Genomic DNA, 27,250 nt, shown 5'->3' on the forward strand with positions numbered 1-27,250 from the left:
TTGAGAAAATTATGTTGGCAGAAACACTGCTAGTTTGGACTAACAGGGATAAAGAGTACAAAATAAAGGAGGCTGTCAGACCCTCAAAATTCTACTGGCAGGAAGCAGGCAAGATAAAACTACTCAGCTGCCAACACACGGTGCCTTTCATGAAAAAGGCAGGATGACTCAGAGGGTGGAGCCAATTACCCAGAAGGCAGAGCCCTACTCGGCCTCCAAGTACCTTCTTATTTCTCCCCACTTTGGTTGTTTCTTCTGCCTTTTGCCGCTGTCCAATCTGGTTTCCAGTCCCAGTCGGGGCCTTTCTTATCTAGTCATCTCTATAGTGAGGATCCCACCTTGTTCCATCCTCCTTATCCTCTTGTCACCCAGATCCCATCCGTTACCTACCTTAAAAAGTTTCTGGGAGTGTTTAATCATAAAAGCCATCCCATTGTTTAATTTTGTGATATTCTCTTGAAGGTCATTTGCAGTGACCTATTCAGAGGAAAAGAAACCAAAAAATGGGGATTAACAGTTGGGAAGTAGAAGGCAGATACTTCACTTATTTACCAATAAGTTTATTCTTCCAAATGTATGATAGCTTCTATCCCTAACAAAGGTGACTCTAATACAATGTTTAATTCTGGAAAGGCTTTTTGGTTCAGCAGGTTTCCACTGGATATGATATAATCTAGGAAGAACCACGAGTCCCTGAAGTGAAATCCCTGAAAACCAAGCTTCATTTCCTAATTCTGCTTGTGAGTTAGACATGCAAGCAGAGTTGCTAAAGAAGATCTAGTTTGGGAAAAGGGGCAGGAAGAACAGAATCTGTACCAACCACCAAGGACACTGCCTCTTCAGAGAAACTAGAGCTTCTCCAAAGACGAAAGAAAACTGCCACTACCAACTGATACCAAAGGTGATGTGTTTCTTTTTTTTTTGGTGAGGGAGATTGGCCATGAGCCAACATCCGTTGCCAATCTTCCTCTTTTTGCTGAGGAAGATTGGCCCTGAGCTAACATCTGTGCCCATCTTCCTCTGCTTTATATATGGGACACTGACACAGCATGGCTGGATGAGCAATGCGTAGGTCCACACCCAGGATCCAAACCCGAGAACCCGGGGCAACCAAAGTGGAGCACGCAAACTTAACCACTACACACCGGGCTGGCCCCCAACATCTGTTTCTTAAAAACACAGTCAAGGTCATTGATTCCTTTCTCTTGTTTCTCCTGCCTCTTCAGCATCTCTACTAACCCAAAGCCCTCATCCTCAACATGTACCTGTTACCTAATGTTTGCTTTTACCAAGACCTCTTAAATACTTCCCTTTATAGGCACAGACTACTCTCTCCTTTTTCAGTCTCAGCTGATTCTAAAATGCTTTCATTATGAGGCTTAATCTCCTTAATATGGACAAATGTTGCTGTGTCCTTTTCTTCTCACCCCACCCCTCACCCCCCAGCCCCCGCCAACCTTTCTCTGGGCAGAGGCTCTTCTTGGCCCAGATTTTTATACTATTTTTTCACTAGTTACTTGTGAGGTAAAATGTTCCACAAAAATCTCTCTCCTTTACCTTTCTTTTCTCATTTCTTTTTTTTTTTTTTAATTTTATTTAGTTTTTTTTCCCCAAAGCCCCAGTAGACAGTTGTACATCATAGCTGCACATCCTTCTAGTTGCTGTATGTGGGACGCGGCCTCAGCATGGCCAGAGAAGCGGTGCGTCGGTGCGCGCCCGGGATCCGAACCGGGGCCGCCAGCAGCGGAGCTCGCACACTTAACCGCTAAGCCACGGGGCCGGCCCTCTCATTTCTTATAATCCCCCAAATTTTTTATAAGGTACCATATCCTATCTATTTCTATTATCTTCCCAACAACCTTGTCAGGTAAGTGGGAAAGGTGCTATTATTGCCTACTTTACAGAGGAGAAGCCTAAGCATAGAAGGGGTAAAGGACACAGGTAACAGCGGGTTTGCAGCTTCCAACTCAGGTATCGTGGCTCCCAAATCCATCATTCAGTAAAATCTATATTATGAATGAACAGGAATATGAAGCTATGTGCCTCCAAGTCAAGAATTAGTTCAAAATACTTTAGATAATTTATTTCTCATGTAAGTTACTGAGAAGGCCATGGTTTCAGTAATAAGCTTTATCCAAGGAGAGACTATCTAGAGGTAATAGAAAAGTTAGGACAAGGCAGGATTGCTCTATGCGTCATTTCATCTAAAAGCTTAGTGACATTATCCTGTAAGCTCATACAGCTCTAGTCTAAATTTATACCATGCAATCTTCAGAAATCAATTTGATTTCCCGAGAAGGCTTTAGTGTTAAGAAGGAATTCACACTGATCAGCCAAAATGAGTACTCTAGTTTATTTAGTAGCCATAATTTTCCACTAAGAGTTTCCACTAATAAATTGCCACTCAGGTTTATCAGAGACTGATTTCTAAGCGAAGTTAACAGGAATCGGCCCTCCCAGGTTTGATGACTCTTAAATGAACTAATAAAGTAAGTTCCTAACCTTGTAAAGCTGACGACTAGACCTTGGACCCTTGATAACCTCACCAAGGTACAGCCATAGGATGAGGCCCAGCCCAAGAAAACCAAGCAGTCTTTGCTCTTCCCCTCAACACTCACATTTTTTGGCCACAGGACATGGGGCGCAAACATAAGGGCAAGGTTATAGGCAGACATCTTATTCTTATCTTGTTTCTTTGCTGTCTGGTACAGGAGATCAAGCAATAATTTCAGCAAGTTACGATTGGGTGGAGGAAGAATGAGGAAGAGTAACTGAAGAGCCTCAATTTGCCGCTCCTTATCCGGTACATTGGTTTTGTTTCCTTTATCATCAAACTGCATCAAATCTTGAGGACCAAAGAGATGATTGCAAAGGAGAAAGAAAATATAAGCAAGAAAAATCAATACTCCTACTATTATCCTCCCCACAACTCCCATCAAAGAAAGAAAAAAAAGAATCAGGCATAAACAGAGCTTACAGCAAAATACAAAACAAAATAATACCAATATAATTCAATAATAGACAAAAACCTGGGGCCAGCGGTGGCACAAGTGGTTAAGTGCGCGCGCCCCACTGCGGCGGCCCGGGGTTCGCCGATTGGGATCCCGGGCGCGCACCAACGCACTGTTTGGCAAGCCATGCTGCAGCGGCGTCCCATATAAAGTGGAGAAGATGGGCACGGATGTTAGCCCAGGGCCAGTCTTCCTCAACCAAGAAAAAAAAGAGGAGGATTGGCAGATGTTAGCTCAGGGCTGATCTTCCTCACAAAAAAAAAAAAAGAATACAAAAACCCAATCAAAAGATGGGCAAAAGACTTGAATAAACATTTCTCCAAAGAAGATATATGACTGGCCAATAATCATTTGTATACTCAGTATCACTAGCTATCAGGGAAATGCAAATCAAAATCACAATGAGATACTACTTCATAATCACTAGCATGGCTATAATCAAAAAGACTGACAATAACAAGTGTTGGCAAGAACGCTGAGAAAATTAAACCCTCCTACATTGCTGGTGGGAAAGTAAAATGGCGCAAAACCACTTTGGAAAACAGTTTGCCAGTCCTCAAAAAGTTAAAACATAAGAATTATCATATGACCCAGGAATTCCATTCCTAGGTATATACCCAAGAGAAATGAAAACATGTCCACACACATCTTTAATAATGCCACTCCCTTCACTTTTCCTCACCCAGATATTTTACTGCTAAAAGAAATATGAAAGTGAATTATGCCCTGATAACAGGATAATCCAGGTAGCTCCTCATGGAGTCAGAATCAGTCTCTCCCCTAACAGGCTATACAGGTTATCAATAAAAACAATCCCGTGGATAATAAGAATTTCAAAAGACACTGATAACCATTTGGATATAATTCATATAGACCTGAAAATGATTACAGTGTGTTGTTTAAGCTGTTTAACTTTAGTCATAATTCCAGCTTAAGGAAAGGAGGTAATATTTCTAGAAAATATTCCCTGTCAATATGAAATTGAAAACAAAACTCCCTTCCAGTTATCAGCAGGGCATATCAAACACTACAGCTGTGCCACACCTCAATATGACCTCAAAGAACAGTGAATCACAGAGTCCTGGAGGGCAGGATTTCAAACACTGCACTAAATTAACTCAACAGGAAAGCAAACAGAGCATGCATTCTTCATGTTAACTCTTATAAAAAAGAACTTATCAGTATTTTCCATATCTTTTTCAAAGATTCAACAACTTTATTTCTCTCCAAAATAACTGTAAAGTTATATAACATTCTACCAATATTTACTCATTTGTATCATCTGGATTGTTACCAAAAGTGCTAAAAAATAATCTAATCTTATTAGATTTTAGAAATTCAAAAGTAGGTTTTTTTTTTTAAGTAGTAAAAATTATTTAAAAGAAAAAAATCTTATATTTAGTTTCCTTAAAATGAGAAGAGGAAAATGCTCAAGGGCAGAAAACTAAGTAAATGCAGTATGGATTTTGACGCCGTGTGCACTTAGAGCCTAGAGCAGTAGAACAGCTGTGCAATTTAAGAATGAATTCCCTACCACACAGGCATAAAGGAGAATGAGGAAACTATTTATGAGCTGAAAATGGAACATTCTCCAAGACACACTAAGTGAAAAAAGCAAACCACAGAACCATGTATATAATACCCTACCATTACATAAAAAGAGAGAAAAGGAATATATGCAAGTGTTTTTAAGTGTATAAAATTCTCTGGAAGGATATATTAGAAATCAATAGCATTGGTTGCCTCTAGGAAGAAAAACTGAGTGCTTGGAAACAGGGGTGGAAGAGAGGCTTTTCACTGTATACTCTTTCGAACCTTTTGAATTTTGATCCATGTGAATGTATTGCCTATTTAGAAAACAAATAAAATTCTTTTTAAAAAACAAACTTCCAAGGGTAGAGATGATCTCAATTGAGGCATAATAATACTTAGCAAAAGCCCCAAACCAGGGCAAATATACCAAACCCGTAACCATTTCAGGTATGTGAATCAATCCACTGAAAAGCATATATTTATTGAGCAACTAAAATGTTCAAAGCACATGCTAGCTTCCATCAGGAATATAAAAATAAATAAAACCCAGACTTTATCTTTAAAGAACTGTATTCGGCAAGAAAAACATCTGATTAAATCCAACTTAACTGGCCAATACTTATGAGTACCCAGAGAGCCTAGAAATATCATGAAGTCTTAACCAATATTAGTAGAAGTATTGCTGTGGGTTACAAACAACAGAAAATTCCAAATGACTTTAATAAATTGAAAGAAATGTATTCCCATCTCCTTCTAACCTCCTATACTCACCAGCAATCTTGAGGTGTGCATGGAAATGTTTATGTGTCAGCAGGGGCTCAGGTAACTCTCCTAGAAACATCTTCAGCAAGGTGGCAACATCATTTGAGTGAAACTCCCCTGATTCCAAGTCAATATCAGTTCCATTATTGAGAGCATCCCTTAAAATCTGCTGTCGGACACTATTCCCTGGTACTCTAAACAAACCCTCTACTCGCAAGTCTGTTTAGCATGGAAGAAAAACAGAGGACATGCAAAAAGGAAGCAGAAAGAGACATTATAATTTAAGTCTACAAAAGATTACTTTACACTTGAAAATCCTTTACAAACACCTTGAAGAACGTTTTTGCCTTTTATCCCAGAGTAAGTTAGAACCTGCTGGCCTCTGAGGAGACATATCTGAACATCCCTGACTAAGAGATGGTCCACCCAAGGGTCATTCAACCTCCAGAGCCACATCTGGAGACTGAATCTAACCTAAACAATGGTTGAAATGAGCTTGAAAAACAAGTTGGAAGAAAAGCCAAATCTCCCAGAAGACCCATTTCCTTTGGTCATCCCACACTTTGTGTGGTGGGGGCTAAGTGCATCTGCGGAGGTTCGTTGCTCCTGTAAACAGTTTCCCAGCCCAAAATGAATCTAGAGTCTCTACGTTGCCCCAGGAATTAGAACTCTAACCTGTCAGATCACCTTTCAGTCTAAGAGATGCCCAGAAGCTTAGGGTCATCCCAACTAAACTTCCCTCCCAACTAGGTTCTAAGCTAACCTAAGGGGATAAAAAAGATGGGACATATAGCTTTGGTTTGCTCGGGAAGAACTGTGAGAGTTCACGCTTCAGCTTAGACATATATTTATCTTTGTATAGCCCCCTAAGGAATCCAAGTTCAAACACCTACAGGGCCAGGCAGGTAATAGTAAATGAACGAATGGCAACCATCACAAACTAGAGAGCACACACCCGTGCTCTAGCTGACTGTGTCCAAGTAGCAACAGGGCCCAAGGATGCTAAATCTTCCTATGATCCAGAGAAGTGGAAAACCTGGACTTTCTCCATTTTACAACATTGATAACTAATTTTATTTTTAATTTAATCCTTTGCCAACCAAACAAAAACATGAATGTAGATGACTTAAGCCTTTAAGCCATCAGTTTGCAACCTCTGCTCTAGCTCCTAGCACAATGTCCCACATAGAGTAAGTCATAAATAAGTGTTAGTGTTGAATTTATCAAGGCATTACATAAAGCCACACATTTCACATACACTCAGCTGTGCCAAGCACTTAGAGCAATGACATAACCACGATGACTACTAAAAAATGAAATAGGAATTAAGTGAAGAGTGTATTTTAATCATAGAATTCTAGAGATGAAAAATATCTTTGGTGATAAATTATGCTTCCTTGAGTAAATATTATGATTCTTTAGGGACAATGTATTTTTCCAGAAAAAATGTCTCTCTGAGTTGAGGGAAATATGTGATTTCATAGTCACTATAATGTATATACATCTTTGAGAGTACAAAACAAATCAATACACGAGATAAAATTTAAAAGGAAATATATTTAGAACATGCCACCTGAAATTACCGCTGATTAGTGTCTTTGGTGATGGTTATTTGGCATCTACTAATTCAAGGATGTTAGCTCTCAATAGAAAACTGCCAATTCATTAACAAAGTACAACAACATTTCGAGTGGTCTTACTTTTGTGTAGATATTCAATCAGTTGGTATATCTGGGCAATGCCTTCCTCCGTCAGTGGGGATCCAAATACCACTCCTTTTTCTAAAAAAAACATACGATAGGACAAGGCTATATCTTCCACAAATAGTACAAAATCAGCACACTGAAAACCCCTCAAGCATCCTATGTTACAGTTCAGCAAATGTTTTCACAGAGTCAGTAAACAAAAACCTTAGAGCTGGAAGTGCACCAGAAAATGCAATCAGAACAACTCTCAATCAACTCCCCGCAAGTTTAATATTAGACTGTAGCTTCCTTGAAGGCAAAGACCATCTTCTTATTTAAGTAACAATATCTAGAACGTTGATATTTTATTTAAAAACAAACAAAAACCAGAACTTAGAGCCAGGACAGTCAAGGGATGACAAACTATCCACTAGGGCTGGTACTCGGTCTGATCTGTTACAATGTTCAAATTTTTTTGCTACCATAATGATTTACCTATATTTAATAAAATAAAATTGTACCTCTTTAATATCTTATCAACAGTAGTGCTAGAATTTATTTTCTGGGAAGGCTTTTTTTGGGTGATTCATAGGTATCTGCCTCATCAAAGCATTCTATGGAATGAAAACATTTGAGAACTACTGCAATAAAAAATGTTCAAACTTTCTTTATTGTACTCTCCAGCTGTGAAACTTTGTTTTTTTTAATATTATTTTAGTACAATATTAATAGGGCATGAAAATCAAGCTGTCCCTGATAACTACCTAAACTAATGATGTCAACTCTCAGGGACTGATATCTTTGCTTTAGTTTAATAGCCTGTTTTTATAATTTTTATTAATATTACTTAAGGTTTTACTACTTAATAAAGTGACAAAAAATGCTTTCCGGGGGCTGGCCCGGTGGCGCAAGCGGTTAAGTGCGCGTGCTCCGCTGCGGCGGCCCGGGGTTTGCCGGTTCGGATCCTGGGCGCACACCGACGCACCGCTTGTCAAGCCATGCTGTGGCGGCGTCCCATGTCAAGTGGAGGAAGATAGGCATGGATGTTAGCCCATGGCCAGTCTTCCTCAGCAAAAAGAGGAGGATTGGCAGATGTTAGCTCAGGGCCGATCTTCCTCACAAAAAAAAAAAAAAATGCTTTACAGTAATAGCAACTCCTCAATGAACGTGCAGATGTCAATAGTGAAACCCAGGAAGCAGCCCATGCTTCACAGGCACATCTCCTACCCTTTCGCTTATGAGACATTAGAGACCGGAAGAATCCTGATGCTGGGCCGGCCCCACCAGGCAACTTAAGGTCCATTTCTCCCATGAGCTGAGCCAACTCAGTTCCAGGTAAATCAATGAGCCTTGTGATATTGCTGACCACCAACTCGGTGAACACCTCAGGTTTCTCATGTCGGAGTTTCTCCACGAAAAAGTCAGGATTGAAGATAATGGGCTGACCTCGAAGGGACGAGTCATTGCAGATAGCAAAATTGCAGATGGCATCACTGAAAAAAATGAAACAGAAGAATCTTTAGGGGATCATTTTTGTATGTGTTTCTCACAGTCTCTCAACCATACAATTATTCACTCTTTCTGTGGGTTAATCTATACATTGGCCTTTTGAAAAACCTAATTCTTTTTTTTTTTTTTTTTATAATTTTATTTATTTATTGTTCCCCCAAAGCCCCAGTAGATAGTTGTATGTCATAGTTGCACATCCTTCTAGTTGCTGTATGTGGGACGCGGCCTCAGCATGGCCGGAGAAGCGGTGCGTCGGTGCGCGCCCGGGATCCAAACCCAGGCCGCCAGCATCGGAGCGCGAGCACTCAACCGCTAAGCCACGGGGCCGGCCCTGAAAAACCTAATTCTTAATCTGCTGACTACACAAAAGAAGATAATTTGGGCTTGTTGCTATTTAGGTTATACCCACCTAGATCCTCAGGAATTTAGTTTAAAGAAAAGACACCAAATACCCTCTCTGATTTCACCTGAATTTGCCTTTTAATTTCAGCCATATACAGGAAGATACAGATCCTTACAGCCTCCCAAGTCTAACAGTATGCTAGAATTGGTAGTCACATAGACCATATTTCCTTACTGAAACAGTCAAGCTCTGAATTATTACCGTTAAAGACTTGTAAGACATCAGACCTGCAGCTGTTCCCCTTAACACAGCAATGGGTATCATTAAATTAAGGCCTTCTTGGGAATACAGACAGTACTATACAGTATTTCCCATGCAGTGATCAACTGCTGACAATACCACATTCAGGCTCTATTTAAGAGCTAAAACTACCTCTAAATAGTGTAATAGACATTTTGAAGACATTACTCTACCCATAGGGTTCTTTGGTTCCTGGCTTCCTAAGCAGGCAGGTGTTTCCTTCTAATCAGCCCCCCTTAACTGAGCCAGGCGCCCTTGGACTCTGTTCCTCATAACCAAAAAGCCTTCACTAGAATGGAAGGCACTTACAGGTACATAAAATAGATCCTAATTCAGGCTTGCCTAGGGCCAGAAATAGGTTTCATTTTAAAATCCTTCAATTCTGGATGCCTCTGGCCCATTAGCTACATCCAACACTTGCTCAGACAGGTTCTTCTCTCTAGGGCACTTTATTTTGCTTCTAATTTCACTCTTCTATCACTGAGTAATACTAAGCAGATATGCTCTCTTGGCCTCTGATCTTAGCTGGTTTTCCACTCCTACATTACTTGGGCTATACTCCTAGCAAAGCTCCTTGACTCTCAGAAATATTTTCTTCCCTATTCTTTGTTTCCTAATGCCTAACTACTATACTCTTTTTTACTTTTAATATGTTATATGTAAGAACTGTGTTATTCCGTCTCTTGTAGCAGACATATCACCACTTGTTTGTATCCATTATTAATTATCTCTAATGGCTTGTTTTAATCCTTATTTTATAAACAGTCATCTGTTATATAACCGATGAGTAGATATAACACAAGCCAAAAAGGACAAGTCATCACATCTGTCAGGCAAAGTCAAAATTCACCTGACTCATACAAACATTTCCACAATAAAAACACAACTTAAAAGTCTTCCACGACACCCTCGGTTTATCAAAGCACTGTTCCAGGAAAAATGACACCTCAAAATATTAAATAAAACTAATCTATAACACATTTTGCCAACACTACATGGATGATATTTAATAATGGTAAAATGAAAAAAAGGCATGCATAAACTTCAAAGTTCATCTCTACTTCCTTGAAAAATTATTACATCATTTTAATCAATAGCTCACATCTTCAGTTGGTGGCTACTAAATTTCTTCTTTTCTCTACAATGATAATATATTATTACATATATTAAGAATTCACATAAAAATAAAAAATTATGAATGTGTGTTCTCAAGTCAAAAAGTCATCAAAGAAAGAGAACTTAAAATGCTTGTGTAATCAACCTTTTTACACACTAAGATAGGTTGTTTTTCCTGTATAAATTGAAAGACGCCAGGGGCCGGCCCCCTGGCGTAGCGGTTAAGTGCACGCGCTCCGCTAGTGGCGGCCCGGTTCGGATCCGGGGCGGGCACCCACGCACCGCTTCTCCGGCCATGCTGAGGCGGTGGCGTCCCACATACAGCAACTAGAAGGATGTGCAACTATGACATACAACTATCTGCTGGGGCTTTGGGGGGAAAAAAGGAGGAGGACTGGCAATAGATGTTAGCTCAGAGCCGGTCTTCCTCGGCAAAAAGAGGAGGATTGGCATGGATGTTAGCTCAGGGCTGATCTTCCTTGGAAAAAAAAAAAAAATTTAAAGATGCCAATGAGGGCTGGCCCCGTGGCTTAGTGGTTAAGTGCGCGTGCTTCACTGCTGGCGGCCTGGGTTCGGATCCCGGGCGCGCACCAATGCACTGCTTCTCTGGCCATGCTGAGGCCGCGTCCCACATACAGCAGCTAGAAGGATGTGCAGCTATGACATACAACTATCTACTGGGGCTTTGGGGGAAAAATAAATAAAATAAAATTATAGGGCCGGCTCCGTGGCTTAGCGGTTAAGTGCGTGCGCTCTGATGCTGGCGGCCCGGGTTCGGATCCCGGGCACGCCCCAAGGCACCGCTTCTCCGTCCAACGCGAGGCCGAGTCCCACGTACAGCAACTAGAAGGATGTGAACCTACGACATACAACTATCTACTGGGGCTTTGGGGGGAAAAAAATGAATAAATAAAATCTTTAAAATAAAATAAAATTATAAAAAAAGATGCCAATGATTATAATATAAGCCAATTAAAATCAAAAGCAACTTCATCCTAAACTGTTAACAAAGCCTCTTTTTTTTTAATGTTAGCTTATTTCAGTCAAAAAACAGTCAATATAAAACTACTGTTTATAATCACTGCCAATGAGAAATTACTACTCTACTGAGAGAGCCAGAAAATCATGAGATGCATTAGCACTGAAAAGAGTCTTATAATTTCTTGGGTCTAAACTATCATTTTATGGACTTCACATCACTTTTAATTCTGAAAAATAGATTTCAGATCAAATTAGTTCTAACATATAAATGTACATGAATAGCACCCATTATATTCCTGAAATAGAAACACATACACACAAGTAACCTCCATATCTTTATTTTATTAATATCCAGAGTAAGACTCAGTTAAGATTCCAAAACTTAAATCACAGTTCACCCTCCAGCACTAAACTGGATCAAATACACTAGTGAGAAAGGAGCTAGAAACACAAAGCCCTAGCTACATTGTTTCTCACAGAATCCCTTCTACCTGGTCAACACCCCCAAGTCAGCTTCCTCCTAGATTGGCAGAACAGGTAGAAGAATAAATAAGTTTAAGCCTACCCCTATCTATTCACAAGAAATATAAGAAAAAGATACCTTGGGAGTCCTAACATAACTAATAAGCAATCTCAGTTTCTTTTCCCCTTCTGCTTTCTCTCCCCTTCCTTCCCATGATCATTCACTCTTGTTTTGCCTCACTTTAATTTCTTTAACCTAGTTCTTTTTCTTCCTCTTCCTCACTTTTTCTGAGTGGATCAGCTGGTAAGACAAGATATAAGAGAGAGAAATGGTTAAAAAAGAAGTAAAATGGAAGATGAGAGATGGAAAAGACAGAAACAGTGGGTTATGTTTTTAAATTATCCCCATATCATGAAACCCACTAAATCCCTTTCTACAGAATAAACAATACCATAATATAAAGCTGAGAATATCAAGGAACATGGTTAAGAACTTAAAAGATTCCTAGGACTAAAGAAAAATATACTATATTTAAGCAAAAACAACTTCCTACTCCACAGTATCTTATTTTAAAACAAACTCTAAGTTTGCTCAAGTTCAAGAAAAATAAATTTCTTACATAAGTGCTGAAAGCTTCTGATGAGGCATTGGTAAATTGAAGAGACAGGAAAAAAGCTTTCTCCTTGTTTGTTGTGACAAAGTAACCTTCCTTTCCCTGCCCCATCACAGCCTACACAAATTCCAGACATGTTAGAGGACAAAAGGGCACATTATGGAGCTTGAAAGGCAGTACTTATTAGGACTCTAAGCATTCATCTGCAAGTAGGAACAAAACAGAAATAAAAAACTAGCCCAGTTAATTTTATTTGCAAACGCATAGATGAAGCTCAACAGTAGTCTCCCATCACACTGAAAGCTGTATTAGACAAAACAATCACACAACGTAAGAGTGTAAGGACAAGTCATTTTACAATATGGAGGGAAGGGTGATCCCTACCTCACATCACACACAAAAAATAAATTCCAGGCAGAATAAAGATCTTAATATGAAAAGCTAAACTTTAAAAAGTTTAGAAAACCGTATAGAATAAATTAATGAGGCAGAGGAAAGGTTTCCTAAACAAGACATTAAAAGCACAATCCACAAAGAAAAGACTGATACATTTAACTACATTAAAATTTAAAATGTCTGTACAACAAATGACATTTTAAACAAAGTTCTTAAAAAATGAAGTCACAATGCCTCTGGAGAGAGGAACTGGATGAAAGACCAGAAGTGGTAGAGAAACTTTTCATTGTACGCTCTTTTGTATTTTCCGGATTTTTGATTCATGTGAACATACTACCCATTCATAATAAATAAATAAATAACAAATAAATTTAAAACTTTAAAAGTAATAATAAAAGACAAGCTATAAACTGGAAAGAAAACATTTGTCATGCATATAAATGATTAGTATTCAGAATTTATCAGTATGCCTAAAATTTATAAGAAAAATACACTCAACTCAAAGAAAATTAGTCAAAGGATATGGACATAGAAGTAATTCATAGGAGAGGCTGCCTAAATGACTAATAAATACGAAAAGAATCTCAACTTGAGAAGTTATAAGGGTTAAAGCAAATTGAAAAACAGTATCTTTCCCCACCCATCATTTTGGCAAAAACTATTAGATTCCAGCGATATCTTTTTATTCCTAGTTTGCTAAGAGTAATTTATCTATTTATCTATTTATTTATAATCATGAGTCAGTACTTAATTTTATCAAATTTTTTGTGTGCATCTATTGATGATATGATTTTTCTCCTTTATTTTGGTAATGTGGTGAATGATACTGATTAGTGTTAAATCAACCTTACATTTCTAGAATAAACCCAATGTTGTTATGATGTACTATCTTTTATTTTATTGAGATCATAATAGTTTATAACGTTGTGAAATTTTAGTTGTACATTATTATTTGTCAGTCACCATACATATGTGCCCCTTTACCCCTTATGCCCACCCTCCAACCCCCTTCCCATCTGGTAACCACTAATCTGTTCTCTTTGTCGACATGTTTGTTTATCTTCCACATATGAGTGTAATCATGCAGTATTTCTTTTCTCTGTCTGGCTTATTTTGCTTAACATAATACCCTCAGGGTCCCTCCATGTTGTTGCAAATGGGATGATTTTGTCTTTTTTATGGCTGAGTAGAACTCCACTGTATATATATACACCACATTTTATCTATACATCAGTTGATGGGCACTTGGGTTGCTTCCACTTTTGGGCTATTGTGAATAATGCTGCAATGAACATAGGGGTGCATAAGTGTCTTTGAATTGTTGATTTCAAGTTCTTTGGATAAATACCCAGTAGTGGGATAGCTGGGCCATATGACAGTTCTATTTTTAATTTTCTGAGAAATCTCCATACTGTTTTCCGTAGTGGCTGCACCAGTTTGCATTCCCACCAGCAGTGTATGAGGGTTCCCTTTTCTCCACATACTCTCCAACATGTTATTTTTTGTCTTGGTAATTATGGCCATTCTAACAGGTGTAAGGTCTCACTGTAGTTTTATTTGCATTTCCCTAATGATTAGTGTTGTTGAACATCTTTTCACATGCCTACTGGCCATCTGTATATCTTCCTTGGAAAAATATGTTCATATCCTCTGCCCACTTTTTGATCGGCTTGTTTGTTTTTTTGTTGTTGAGTTGCATGACTTCTTTATATACTTTGGAGATTAACCCCTTGTCGGATACATGATCTGCAAATATTTTATCCCAGTTGATGGGTTGTCTTCGTTGTGTGTGTGTGTGTGTGTGTGTGTGTGTGTGAGGAAGATCAGCCCTGAGCTAACACCCGACGCCAATCCTCCTCTTTTTTCCTGAGGAAGACTGGTCCTGGGCTAACATCCATGTCCATCTTCCTCTACTTTATATGGGACGCCGCCACAGCATGGCTTGACAAGTGGTGCGTTGGTGCATGCCCGGGATCCAAACCTGCAAACCCAGGGCCACCAAAACAGAGCACACGCACTTAACCGCTGCACCACCGAGCCAGCCCCATGTCTTTTCGTTTCGTTGCTGGTTTCCTTTGCTTTGCAGAAGCTCTTTAATCTGACGTAGTCCCATTTGTTTATTTTTGCTTTTGTTTCCCTTGCCTGAGTAGGGATGGTATTCGAAAAGATGCTTGCTTCTAAGACCGATGTCAAATATAATCATTTTTATATGTTGCTGAATTTGGTTTGATAATAGTTTGTTTAGGTTTCTCCATATACGTTTATAAGTAACTGTCACAGAATTGTCCTTTCTTCGTTGTCTTCATCAGGTTTTGTATCAAGGCTGTGCTGGCCTTATAAAGTTAGTTGGAGACTGTCTTATTTTTCTGTTTTCTGAAAAAGTTTATGTGAGATTGGTGTTATTTCTTCTTTAAATGTTTGATCGAATTGGCTGATGAAGCCATATGGACCCAGAGTTTTCTTTGTGAGAAGGTTTTTAATGATATATTCAATGTATTTTGTGTTATATGACTGTTCAAATTTTCTATTTCTTCTTGTATTAATTTTGGTTAAGTTGCATATTTCTAGGAATTTGTCTATTTCACATAAATTTCAAACTTTATTTGCACAAACTTGTTTATAATATCCTCTGAGGAACTTTTTAATATGTCTAGGTTCCACGGTGATGTCCTCTTTGTTCCTGATATTGGTAATTTGTTTCCTCTCTTTTTTAATTTATGAATCTTATTAGAGGTTTATCAATTTTATTAGCTTTGTCAAGGTTCCAGCTTTTTTTTTTTTTTTTTGCTGAGGAAGATTTGCCCTGAGCTAACATCTGTTGCCAATCTTCCGCTTTTTTTGCTTGAGGAAAATTAGCCCTGAGTTAACACCTGTGCCAGTTTTCCTCTATCTTGTATGTGGGTTGACGAGTGGTGTAGGTCCACTCTGGGATACCACCCACAAACCAGGGCTGCTGAAGTGGAGTGCCCCAAACTTAACTACTATGCAACGGGGCCAGCCCCAAGGTTCCAGCTTCTGATTTTGTTGAATCCCTCTATTACACTGTTGTTGTTTATTTCATTAATTTCTGCTTTGATCTGTATTACTTTCTTTCTTCGACTTTCTTTACTGGATTCAGGATAAAGGTGGTACTATAAATCAGTGGGGAGTGAATGACCTTTCATTAAATGGTGCTGGGTCACTTGAACATCTATAGGGGGAAAATGAAAATTGACACCTATCTCACACTATATGCAAAGATCAATTCCAGGTAAATTGTAGATTTAAAGGTGAATAGCGGGCCGGCACCGTGGCTTAGAGGTTAAGTGCGGGCACTCCGCTGCTGGTGGCCCGGGTTCGGATCCCGGCGCGCATCAACACACTGCTTCTCCGGCCACGCTGAGGCCGCGTCCCACATACAGCAACTAGAAGGATGTGCAACTATGACGTACAGCTATCTACTGGGGCTTTGGGGGGAAAAAATAAATAAATAAAATCTTTAAAAAAAAAAAAAAGGTGAATAGCAAAAGAATAAACCTACTAGAGAGTAATATAGAAGAATATATTCTTGAACTCAGGGTGGGGAAATAATTTTTAAATAACACATAAAACATATTAACCATAAAGAAAAAGATTAATACTTTTGACTTCACTAAAATAAGAACTTGTATTTATCAAAAGACACCATTAAGAAAGTGAAAAAGTGGGGCCTGGGGGCCAGCCCCGTGGCTTAGCGGTTAAGTGTGCACGCTCCGCTACTGGCGGCCGGGGTTCGGATTCCGGGCGCGCACCCACTGCTTCTCCGGCCATGCTGAGGCCGGGTCCCACATATAGCAACTAGAAAGCTGTGCAACTATGACGTCCGACTATCTGCTGGGGCTTTGGGGAAAAAAAGGAGGAGGATTGGCATGGATGTTAGCTCAGGACTGATCTTCCTCCAAAAAAAGAAAAAAAAAAAAGAAAGAAAGAAAAAGTGGGGCCAGCCTAGTGGCGCAGTGGTTAAGTTCACAAGCTCCGCTTCAGAGGCCCAAGGTTCACAGGTTCGGATCCTGGGCACTGACCGACACACTGCTTGTTAAGCCATGCTGTGGCAGCGTCCCATATAAAGTAGAGGAAGATGGGCACAGATGTTAGCCCAGGGCCAATCTTCCTCAGCAAAAAGAGGAGGATTGGCAAATGGATGTTAGCTCAGGGCTAATCTTCCTTACAAAAAAAAAAAAGAGGGCCAGCCCGGTGGCACAAGCAGTTAAGTGCGCGTGCTCTGCTGCGGCGGCCCAGGGTTCGCTGGTTCTGATCCCAGGCACGCACCGACCCACTGCTTGGCAAGCCACGCTGTGGCGGCGTCCCATATAAAGTGGAGGAAGGGGCCGGCCCGGTGACGCAAGCAGTTAAGTGCATGCACATGCTGTGGTGGCATCCCATATAAGGTGGAGGAAGATGGGCACGGATGTTAGCCCAGGGCCAGTCTTCCTCAGCAAAAAGAGAGGAGGATTGGCAGATGTTAGCTCAGGGCCAATCTTCCTCACAAAAATAAAAAAAAAAAAACACCATCTTAAATAAATACAAAATTTGAAAAAAGAAAATAAAATAAAATAAAAATAAACTGGAGGAAGATGGGCACGGATGTTAGCCCAGGGTCTGTATTCCTCAGCAAAAAAAGAGGAGGATTGGCAGATGTTAGCACAGGGCTGATCTCCTCACAAAGAAAAAAAAAAGAAAAGAAAAGAAAGTGAAAAAGCAAGACAGAGTGGGAAAATATATCTGTAATATGCATAGCAAAAAAAGGGTTCATATTCTGAATATATTAAGAATTCCTACTAATCAAGAAAAAAACAACCCAACAGAAAAATGGGTATGAGATTTCAATACAATATCATAAAAAAGGATAGCCAGGGGCCAGCCCGGTGGCGCAAGCAGTTAGGTGCACACACTCCACTGCAGCGGCCCAGGGTTTGCCGGTTCAGATCCCGGGCACACATCAACGCACCGCTTGGCAAGCCATGCTGTGGCAGCGTCCCATATAAAGTGGAAGAAGATGGGCACGGATGTTAGCCCAGGGCCAGTCTTCCCCAGAAAAAAAAGAGGAGGATTGGCAGATGTTAGCACAGGGCTGATCTTCCTCACAAATAAATAAATAAATAAAATTTAAAAAAAGGATAGCCAAATGGACAATATATTCACGAAAAAAACTGCTCAATATACTTAGACATCAAGAAAATGCAAATTAAAAAGCAATAACAAAGTATTATCTTACAGAATGGATAAATTAAAGAGTTTGACCATACCAAGGTTTAGAGAAAGTAACAGGAACTCTTTTATACTGCTAGTGGGGCTATAAATTGGTACAACCATTTTAGAAAACTGGCTTTATCTACTAAAGTTGAACAAAAGTGTATCCTATGACCCATGCCTAATTCTAAAACATGCCTAACATGTGTAGCCATATGTGCACCAAAAATTACAAACAAGAACGTTCACTGAAACATTAATTTTTGGGCCGGCCCTGTGGCTTAGCGGTTAAGTGCACGCGCTCTGCTACTGGTGGCCCGGGTTCAGATCCTGGGCGCGCACCAACGCACCGCTTCTCCGGCCATGCTGAGGCCGTGTCCCACATACAGCAACTAGAAGGATGTGCAACTGTGACATACAAGTATCTACTGGGGCTTTGGGGGGAAAAAAAAAGGAGGAGGATTGGCAATAGATGTTAGCTCAGAGCTGGTCTTCCTCAGCAAAAAAAAAGAGGAGGATTAGCATGGATGTTAGCTCAGGGCTGATCTTCCTCACAAAAAAAAAAGAAACATTACTTTTTAAACAGCCAAAGTTGGAAGAAAAATGTCCAGCAGAATGGCTTAAAAAAATGTGGCATATATAATGGCATATTTTACAGCAATAAAAATGGACAAACTCCAGTTATATGCACCATTATGGATGAATTTCATATATAATGATGAGCAAAAGAAGTCTTTCTCTCTCTCTTTCTCTCTCACACACACACACACACACACACACACAGACAACTACTTAGCACATAATGTCATTTCTATCAAATTTAAAAACAGAAAAAGCTACAGGGTTTAGAGATACTTGCTTAAGTGGCAAAATTATAAAGAGAAGCAAAGATGTATTTACCATAAAATTCAGGATAATGGTTACCTTTGGGGGTTAGTGATTAAGGCGAGGCAAGAGGGCATAAGGGAAGCTTCTAGGGTGCTAGTAATGTTCTTGGGATAAATCACTGAGCTGTGGGGAAAAGGGAGGGATTCGTTTGAAGTAAATATGTCAAATGTTAGGATTTGTTGAAGCTGGGTGATAGGAAGAGTGAGTATTGACTATATTATTCTACATACTTGTATGTATAATCAACATCTTTCACGACAAAATTTTTTTAAGACACCATGTAGTTTTGACCTAAATCTTGCTACAACTTGATGTAAATATGAAAATCAAAGTATATAAAAATTTTTGCATAGATGGCCAAAACAAGGAGAATTAGCAGTGAGGTATGTAAGCACACAGAGACAGCAAGGGCTCCAGTATTTAAATGCATATATTAGGCAACTATCCCCAAGAGTGATATAGAGGCAAGACCTACCTCTCAAAAAGGATAATTTTTATAATCTACTTATAGTCTGAAATGATTTTTTCTACCACTAGATGGAACTCTACATGTAAGGTGATATGCTGAGTGAAAGGACTAGAAACAGAATCCACAGCTGAAAAACCAATTACAGAAAAATGAAATGCAAGTGATTTTGAAGAATGTTGAACCCATGAATCTGCAAAATTCAAGGCAGTGGGGGAAAAAACCCTGTATCCTGCAGATGTATCTTTTGGCTGACTACTATCAAAACTGCATACCCACAAAACTAAACGTTTCCTCCCCAGGGAATTGCTTAACTTGATTTGTTCTCCAAGAACCACAATCTTGGCAACATCTATCAAAATATGAGCTATATATAAAGTTGTCTAAACCTGACTTACCACTGTGAGAGAAGTATGCTCTCTCTTACTACTCTTTCAACCCTCTGGCTCTCAAACATGGTTTTAAATGTGTCAGTTTATGGAGAACTGTTAGAAATACATACAAGTATTAAACAAGAGGCTATTATTCTTCCCTTTTTCTACATATCAAATTTAAACTGGTATCATGAAAGTTATACGTAAAGAGAAAGGACAAAACTAGCCTCAGGTGCCCAAGCTAGCAGGTTTGTATTTTTAATAACAGAAACAGTTCAAAGCTGATACGTAGTACCACAAGATTTCAGGGAATAATATCTAATTTCTTAGGGAAAAAAGTAAAAACATTTACATCCTAAGGTCTGCCCTTAAGAGTAGCTGTCCAAGGTTTTGTAATATGGACCTCTTATCTCTAATTTAGACTCCAATAGTCTGCAAAAATATATTTGGCCCCTATATTTGATCTCAACTTGAACTAATTTCAAACTACTACAGCAACTTGATCTGAATTAAATTGACAAACTCTTTAGAGATGAAAGAATTCCCGATTGCTTACCTTCTTTCTTTTTTTTCTTTTGTGAGGAAGATCAGCCCTGAGCTAATATCCATGCCAATCCTCCTCTTTTTCTTTTTGCTGAGGGAGACTGGCCCTGAGCTAACATCTACTGCCAATCCTCCTCCCTTTTTTTCCCCTTTTTCTCCCCAAAACCCTAGCAGATAGTTGTATGTCATAGCTGCACATCCCTCTAGTTGCTGTATGTGGGACGCCGCCTCAGCATGGCTGGACAAGCGGTACGCTCCCGGGATCTGAACCAGGCCACCAGTAGCAGAGCGCACGCACCCAACCGCTAAGCCACGGGGCCTACCTTCTTTCTTAACCAAAACATTTTTGGAAACCTGACCTAAGATTTCTCCCCATTGAATGACAATGTAATGTTCTCAGTCAAGAAGGCTAATTATAGGGGCCGGCCCGGTCGCGCAAGCAGTTAAATGTGCCCGCTCTGCTGCGGTGGCCCAAGGGGTTCGCCAGTTTGGATCCTGGGCGCGCACCGACGAACCACTTGTTAAGCCATGCTGTGGCAGCGTCCCATAGAAAGTAGAGGAATATGGGCAGAGATGTTACCCTAGGGCCAGTCTTCCTCAGCAAAAAAAAGAGGATTGGCATCAGATGTTAGCTCAGGGCTGGTCTTCCTCACAAAAAAAAAAAAAAGGCTAATTATACTTCCTCAAAGTATCAATAATGCAAATTTATTGACATATATTTACTTGTCAATTTTCATCCTTTTGGGTGTCACAAGAATTGGTATTAATTCTGTTGCTGCCACGTCTCTTAATTTTTCTCTCCCAGGCTGGTGTACAATGGGAAGAAAGTTTACTTGTATTAGAGAAGTAACATCAAAATTCCATATTTATTTGGAGAAAGTTCTACAGGATGCTTCGCTGACACAACAGTGTCTCTCTCTTTTTTTTTTCCCTCCCCAAACCCCCAGTACATAGTTGTATATTCTAGTTGTGGATCCTTCTAGTTCTTCTGTGTGAGCCACCACCACAGCATGGCTACTGACAGATGAGTGCTGTGGTTCCGTGCCTGGGAACTGGGCCCAGGCTGCTGAAGCGAAGCATACCAAACATTAACCACTAGGCCATCAGGGCTGGCTCCAGTGTCTTTCTTATCATTATCTAAAAGCTGTTTACCCCTCGAAAAAGTATAGTCAAAGTTTCAGGAGACTCTCTTTTCCTACCGACTTTAAATGCCATGAGCCTCAGGCAATTAAAACACAAAGTATTTCTAAGTATGATCAGATTAGGTTCCAAAAGACTACTTCTAAATCCATTTGTTCTAAAGTCCAGAGTGATACTATCCAAGAGACAGTGAATGCTTTTGCTCTGGCACATGACTTGTTCATATCTACATAAGTTCACATATTGAAAATTCTTAAGAAAAGAACTTCTATACCTTAGTCAATATTCTACAAACCTAATCATGTCATCAACTAGCATAAGAAGGTGAATTGCTTTTCTAAGACATATGGTAGCCAAACAAGAAATCACAGGCACTGACGTGTCATTTAAAATCAAACTAACCGGGCCGGCCCCGTGGCTTAGCGGTTAAGTGCGCGTGCTCCACTGCTGGCGGCCTGGGTTTGGATCCCAGGCGCGCACCGACACACTGCTTCTCCCGCCATGCTGAGGCCGCGTCCCACATACAGCAACTAGAAGGATGTGCAACTATGACATACAACTATCTACTGGGGCTTTGGGGGAAAAATAAATAAATAAATAAAATTATAAAAAAAAGAAAAAAGAAAACAGCTTTATTAAAATAAATAAATAAATAAATAAATAAATAAAATAAAATCAAACTAACCATGATCTACTGAGTGCTTTGTAATTCAAAAAATTCTAAGATATACGGACAAGAAACTAAGGTAAGTCTTTGGCCTCCAGAAGTTTAAAATTCACTAAGTACTACAAGATTTTATTTATTTATTCTTCTACTACCTCTATTTTCAAAAGTACACATAGCCAATTCCAGGTGAAATGAGCACATGGGCACGTAGGAGGCCCAATGAGATGACTTTGAAAATTAGGTTGCAAACACTTTTTGCTTTATTGTATTTGCATTTACATGTCAGCCTTTCAAGCGTCACTATTTTAAAGAGATCTTTGGGCCTTTGCTAAAACTCCTTTGAAATTGGAAGCAATTATGTGACTGTTTTCACAGTAGTAAATCTCAAGCAACCTCCACTTTGGGGAAACACAATATACTTTCCCACTCGCAGTCTGAATGACACCAACTGTTGAGATGATGTGATGACGAAAAAATGACATTGTAATATACGAGATTTTATGCATGAAGTATATAATATTTTTGAAATGAAGTTTTTTTTTTTTTTTAAAGATTTTATTTATTTTATTTTTCCCCCCAAAGCCCCAGTGGATAGTTGTGTGTCGTAGCTGCACATCCTTCTAGTTGCTGCATGTGGGACTCGGCCTCAGGATGAACGGAGAAGTGGTGCCTCGATGCGCACCTGGGATCCGAACCCAGGCCACCAGCATCGCAGCGCGCGCACTTAACCACCAAGCCACAGGGCCGGCCATGAAATGAAGTTTTTAAAAATTTAAATATTCCAATTTCTTTTCAACATTTTTATTTCTCAACACCTAAAAACAATCTATTGTGTCAGTTAAAGTCTTTATGCTTTAATAAAATTTAGGTTTTTTCCTCTATACAATCTTTCTTTTGTGTGTGTGAGGAAGATCAGCCCTGAGCTAACATCCATGCCAATCCTCCTCTTTTTGCTGAGGAAGACCAGCCCTGAGCTAACATCTATTGCCAATCCTCCTCCTTTTTTTTCCTTTTCTCCCCAAAGCCCCAATAGATAGTTGTACGTTGTAGTTGCACATCTTTCTTAGTTACTGTACGTGGGACGCCGCCTCAGCATGGCCAGACAAGCGGTGCGTCGGTGCCCAGATGGGGGATCCGGGCCCTGGGCCGCCAGTAGCAGAGCACGTGCACTTAACCGCTAAGCCACAGGGCTGGCCCCACCTCTATACAATCTTAATGCATATACCCTGTATTCAAATTTTCAATGAAAACTATTAACACAATGATGTAAGTGTATGTCTCACACTGGTGGACTTAGTTAAGAGCCATGTTTATTTGATGACAAACACAGATTGAAAAATGACTGATTTCTTGCTTAGGGTCATCCCAACAACTGAAGCTGATGAAGAGCAGATCTAACTGATTGCAAGAGCTTGGTAACAAGGACAGCTGCCACAAAAAGACCTTAACAAAAGAAAAAAAATAAAGTAGACCTCGTTACTTGAGCGAAGAAACTATCATTGCAACCAATGGAGAGATTGTAGGGATTCCAAAATTCAGAAAACTAATAAATAGACTTAAGAATACAAAAGCTAGCCATACTTCAAAGGGCTGCTTATAGTGCACGCAGTGATCTCTGATTCAAGTATAAAGGACTTTCTGGGATAGCAGAAAGTATGTGATGATAATGCCAAGTAAAATGGTACTCAATAATAGTGCTGTACACTTTCTTGGTTTCTGATCTTCCCCTAATTCTTAGTTTCCTGTTATTTGCTGAGTTTTTCTTTATTTTCGATTGTTATTACTTACTTCATTTTATTTTTGTAATTCTGTTCAGCATGAAAATAAAACAAGTGAAGAACTTTTTCATTATACAATCCCAATGTCATTCTTTAGTTAGAGTTTCTAAATTCGGGAGGTTCCCCCCTCCCCAACAGTATAACTAAAACACATATAGCAAAAGTGGCTGTCATTATAGGGGCATACAATTACAAATTTAACATTAAGAACCATGTGATTTCTACATTTCATTCATGAATTTCTCTTTTTATTGATACTGATAGAACCCAGCTGAGACACCTTATTTTTGTGTGTGTGTGAGGAAGATCAGCCCTGAGCTAACATCCGACGCCAATCCTCCTCTTTTTTGCTGAGGAAGATTGGCCCTGGGCTAACATCCATGCCCATCTTCCTCTACTTTACATGGGACGCTGCCACAGCATGGCTTGACAAGTGGTGCATCAGTGTGCGCCCAGGGTCCGAACCTGCGAACCCCAGGCCACCAAAGCGGAGCACGTGCACTTAACCACTGTGCCACCGGGCCAGCCCCTGAGACACCTTTATCTCTAATCAGATGACATTATTTTAAAGTATGTCAAACAATGTTTTATTTCTTTATTATAACACATTTCAGAAACTTGGACAAAGATCAATCAAATCGTTTTAATTTCCTATGGTGAAAAACAAAAAGAAAAAAAAATTGGGGTCATACAATGAGGAACATTTTTGAGGTGGATGTAGCTTTATAGGGTATGCGGGACAACATTTTCTATTAAATTGGGGGAAAGTTTATCTGTTATAGATTGGCTCAGATCATTATCATATTTTTGTAATCTTACTGAGTCCCAAGAAATCAGTTTTATGCTATGTAATACACTCTAGTCAGTAAGCATAAGAAACAAAGCCCAAAGTTAATTAAATTTATTTGAAACTGATCTATATGCCTTTAAAGGAAGCATCTCATTTTCATACTTATGAATATAAACAATATTTTAATTATGTATTACTTTTTCAAAAGCTCAAGAGTTAATACTACAGCATAACTAAACAGCTGGCAGGAAACTGAATTTTTCTGTGGTTGTAACTGTTTCATTCTTGCAATAACAAAAAATTGGTGTCTAGCTTTCAGCTAATAGCTCAGCTTGACAATCACCTGGATTTAATTTGGTAACTAATACTGTTATTTATTATGTTTTCATCTGATTATCTTAAAAGCTATGGCTTCACACAGTGCTAAAGCATGAATTTGATACTAACACATTTCCCATTATAAAATGTACTGTCTCTAACCCACTCTATATTTGAATAATTATTTATAAGGCAGATCACAAAACCTGTGAGTATCTGACAAAATCATTCTTTTCTTCCCCACTGCATCCCTATAGTTTTATACTTAATTACAGAAAAGAACATGGTTTTCCTACAAGATTTTTAAGTAGTAGCTAAAGACCATAATAAAAGATCGTACAGGGCCGGCCCTGTGGCTTGGTGGTTAAGTGCGCGCGCTGCGATGCTGGTGGCCCGGGTTCGGATCCCGGGTGTGCATCGGGGCACCACTTCTCCGTTCATCCTGAGGCCGAGTCCCGCATACAGCAACTAGAAGGATGTGCAGCTACAACATACAACTATCCACTGGGGCTTTGGGGGGAAAAATAAAATAAATAAAATCTTAAAAAAAAAAAAAAAAAAAAAAAAAAGATCGTACAAAATCATTAACCACCAAATGCAAATGTGCAGACAATAAAAGCTCTAAGAAGTCAGAAGTAGAAAAGAAACTTTCACCCTTATACAAGAGTTGAGATTCGCGGTAGGTCTTAAAGATGAGCAGGGTTTGGACAGCGGGAAAAGAAAAAGATAAGTAGTTCTTAAATAAGGGGCTTTTTTGGGCCAGCCCGGTGGCACAAGGGGTTAAGTGCACGAGCTCCACTTCAGCGGCCCAGGGTTCGCAGGTTCGGACCCCGGGCACCAACACACCACTTGTTAAGCCATGCTGTGGTGGCGTCCCATATAAAGTAGAAGATGGGCACGGATGTTAACTCAGAGCCACTCTTCCTCAAGAAAAAGGGGGAGGATTGGCATCGGATGTTAGCTCAGGGCTAGTCCTCCTCACAAAAAAAAAAATAAACAAATAAGGGGCTTTTTTTGTTTGGTTGGTTTTTTAAGAATCATAAAATGCTTTCTCTACCCATTAGTGGCAAGCCGTTTTCAAAACATAACTTTAAACAAAGGAGGGTGTACAGGGGAGTTACAGAGATAGTACAGTGGACACCTGTTGTTTGTGCTACCTAACATCAATTTTCCCCCTTCCTTTGGTAATAGCACCCCTATTTTTCTTTGGACAATAACCTCTCCCCATCTTTTAATCTATGTGGTTTGGTGGGTTAACCCTACTCCCTGGGTACCGAGTGTGAGAACATGACCCAGGATTAACTAATCAAAACATTCTATCCCCATTGCTTCAGGCAAAGGCCCACAAGTCAAACCAGGACAAAAAGACTCAATCCAAGATTCTTGCTAGATGCTAAAATGGCTAAATGTGTGGAATGTAGGACTGAAGCTGCTGGTAGTCCATCACTGCCACCTTTTGTGAAGAAGCTGCCTTCTGACAAAGCAAATACAGAGGAAATCAGATCTAAGAGAGGGAAAGGCAGATGCCTAGTGACGCTGTTTGAGATTTGAGATTTTCAATACAGATTAAGCTGTGTTTGATCTATCCCTGGACCTTCCAGTTTCTCAAGGCAATCAATAACATGTCTTTTTGCTTAAGCAAGTTTAAGTTTCTGCCACATATAACTGAAAGAATCCTAACAAATATAAATGTGTAAAACTGTCTGCTTCTAGCATGAATCTGAGCCCTCCTTTCCCTACTTTCACCTTCAGAGGACAGAGCGATCATCTTGAGTATTCTGCCTCCCTACTTCCTTCTTGGGAAGTCTCTGTTCTCTGAGATCACTTCTTGCTGGGCTCATTATCACCACTGCCTCCAAAGCCTGCCCCTGTGGCTGTGGCGGGCAGCCTCTACTAGAAAGTCACCCTCTCTTCTCCATATTTTCCTTCTTTTAATTTTTGTCTTATCTCTCATGCTTCTCCGTTCGATACCATTTTCCCATGCTTCTTAGTTTTTCATAAGCCAGTCTTGGTTTTTCTTACAAATGTGAACTTCTGTTCAGCCAAATGCACTAATGACAGCACACAGGATGCACCTTTGCTGCTTCAGCTCAACTCATTTCAGCTGTTTTCATTGTGTCACATTATTCAAAGGTTCTTTAAAAAAAATAAAACTTCCAAGCTTAATGCTGTGTTATACCAAATAACCGATGCTGCTATTGAATCTAAATTCAGGATAAGAGGGTATTACTCTAACTGATAAGTATAACTAAAAACTACCCTTTTTTTTGGGGCCGGCCCCATGGCTCAGCGGTTAAGTGCACACGCACCGCTACTGGCGGCCGGGTTTGGATCCCAGGCGCGCACCGATGCACCGCTTCTCTGGC

General features: G+C 39.7%; 1 protein-coding gene across 5 annotated transcripts in view; it reads right to left on the bottom strand.

Moving 5' to 3' along the window:
• ARHGAP19 (Rho GTPase activating protein 19) overlaps positions 1–27,250 on the bottom strand; it is a 63,115-nt gene that overhangs the window by 26,916 nt on the left and 8,949 nt on the right. For 3 of the 5 annotated variants that reach the window (XM_087432364.1, XM_087432361.1, XM_004427899.3), the window contains exons 2-6: positions 8,219–8,484; positions 7,007–7,087; positions 5,316–5,525; positions 2,619–2,845; positions 391–477 (exon numbers count right to left, since the gene is read on the bottom strand). In XM_087432364.1, coding sequence (XP_087288490.1) covers positions 391–477; positions 2,619–2,845; positions 5,316–5,525; positions 7,007–7,087; positions 8,219–8,484 — 871 coding nt within the window. Of the gene's footprint in view, positions 1–390; positions 478–2,618; positions 2,846–5,315; positions 5,526–7,006; positions 7,088–8,218; positions 8,485–12,322; positions 12,367–27,250 lie in introns of those variants that run through there. The other 2 variants (XM_087432362.1, XM_087432363.1) reach the window with 1 other exon arrangement.

This window comes from Ceratotherium simum, chromosome 6 (assembly GCF_057802395.1).
Source record: "Ceratotherium simum simum isolate JZ-2026a chromosome 6, ASM5780239v1, whole genome shotgun sequence".
Taxonomy (NCBI): domain Eukaryota; kingdom Metazoa; phylum Chordata; class Mammalia; order Perissodactyla; family Rhinocerotidae; genus Ceratotherium; species Ceratotherium simum.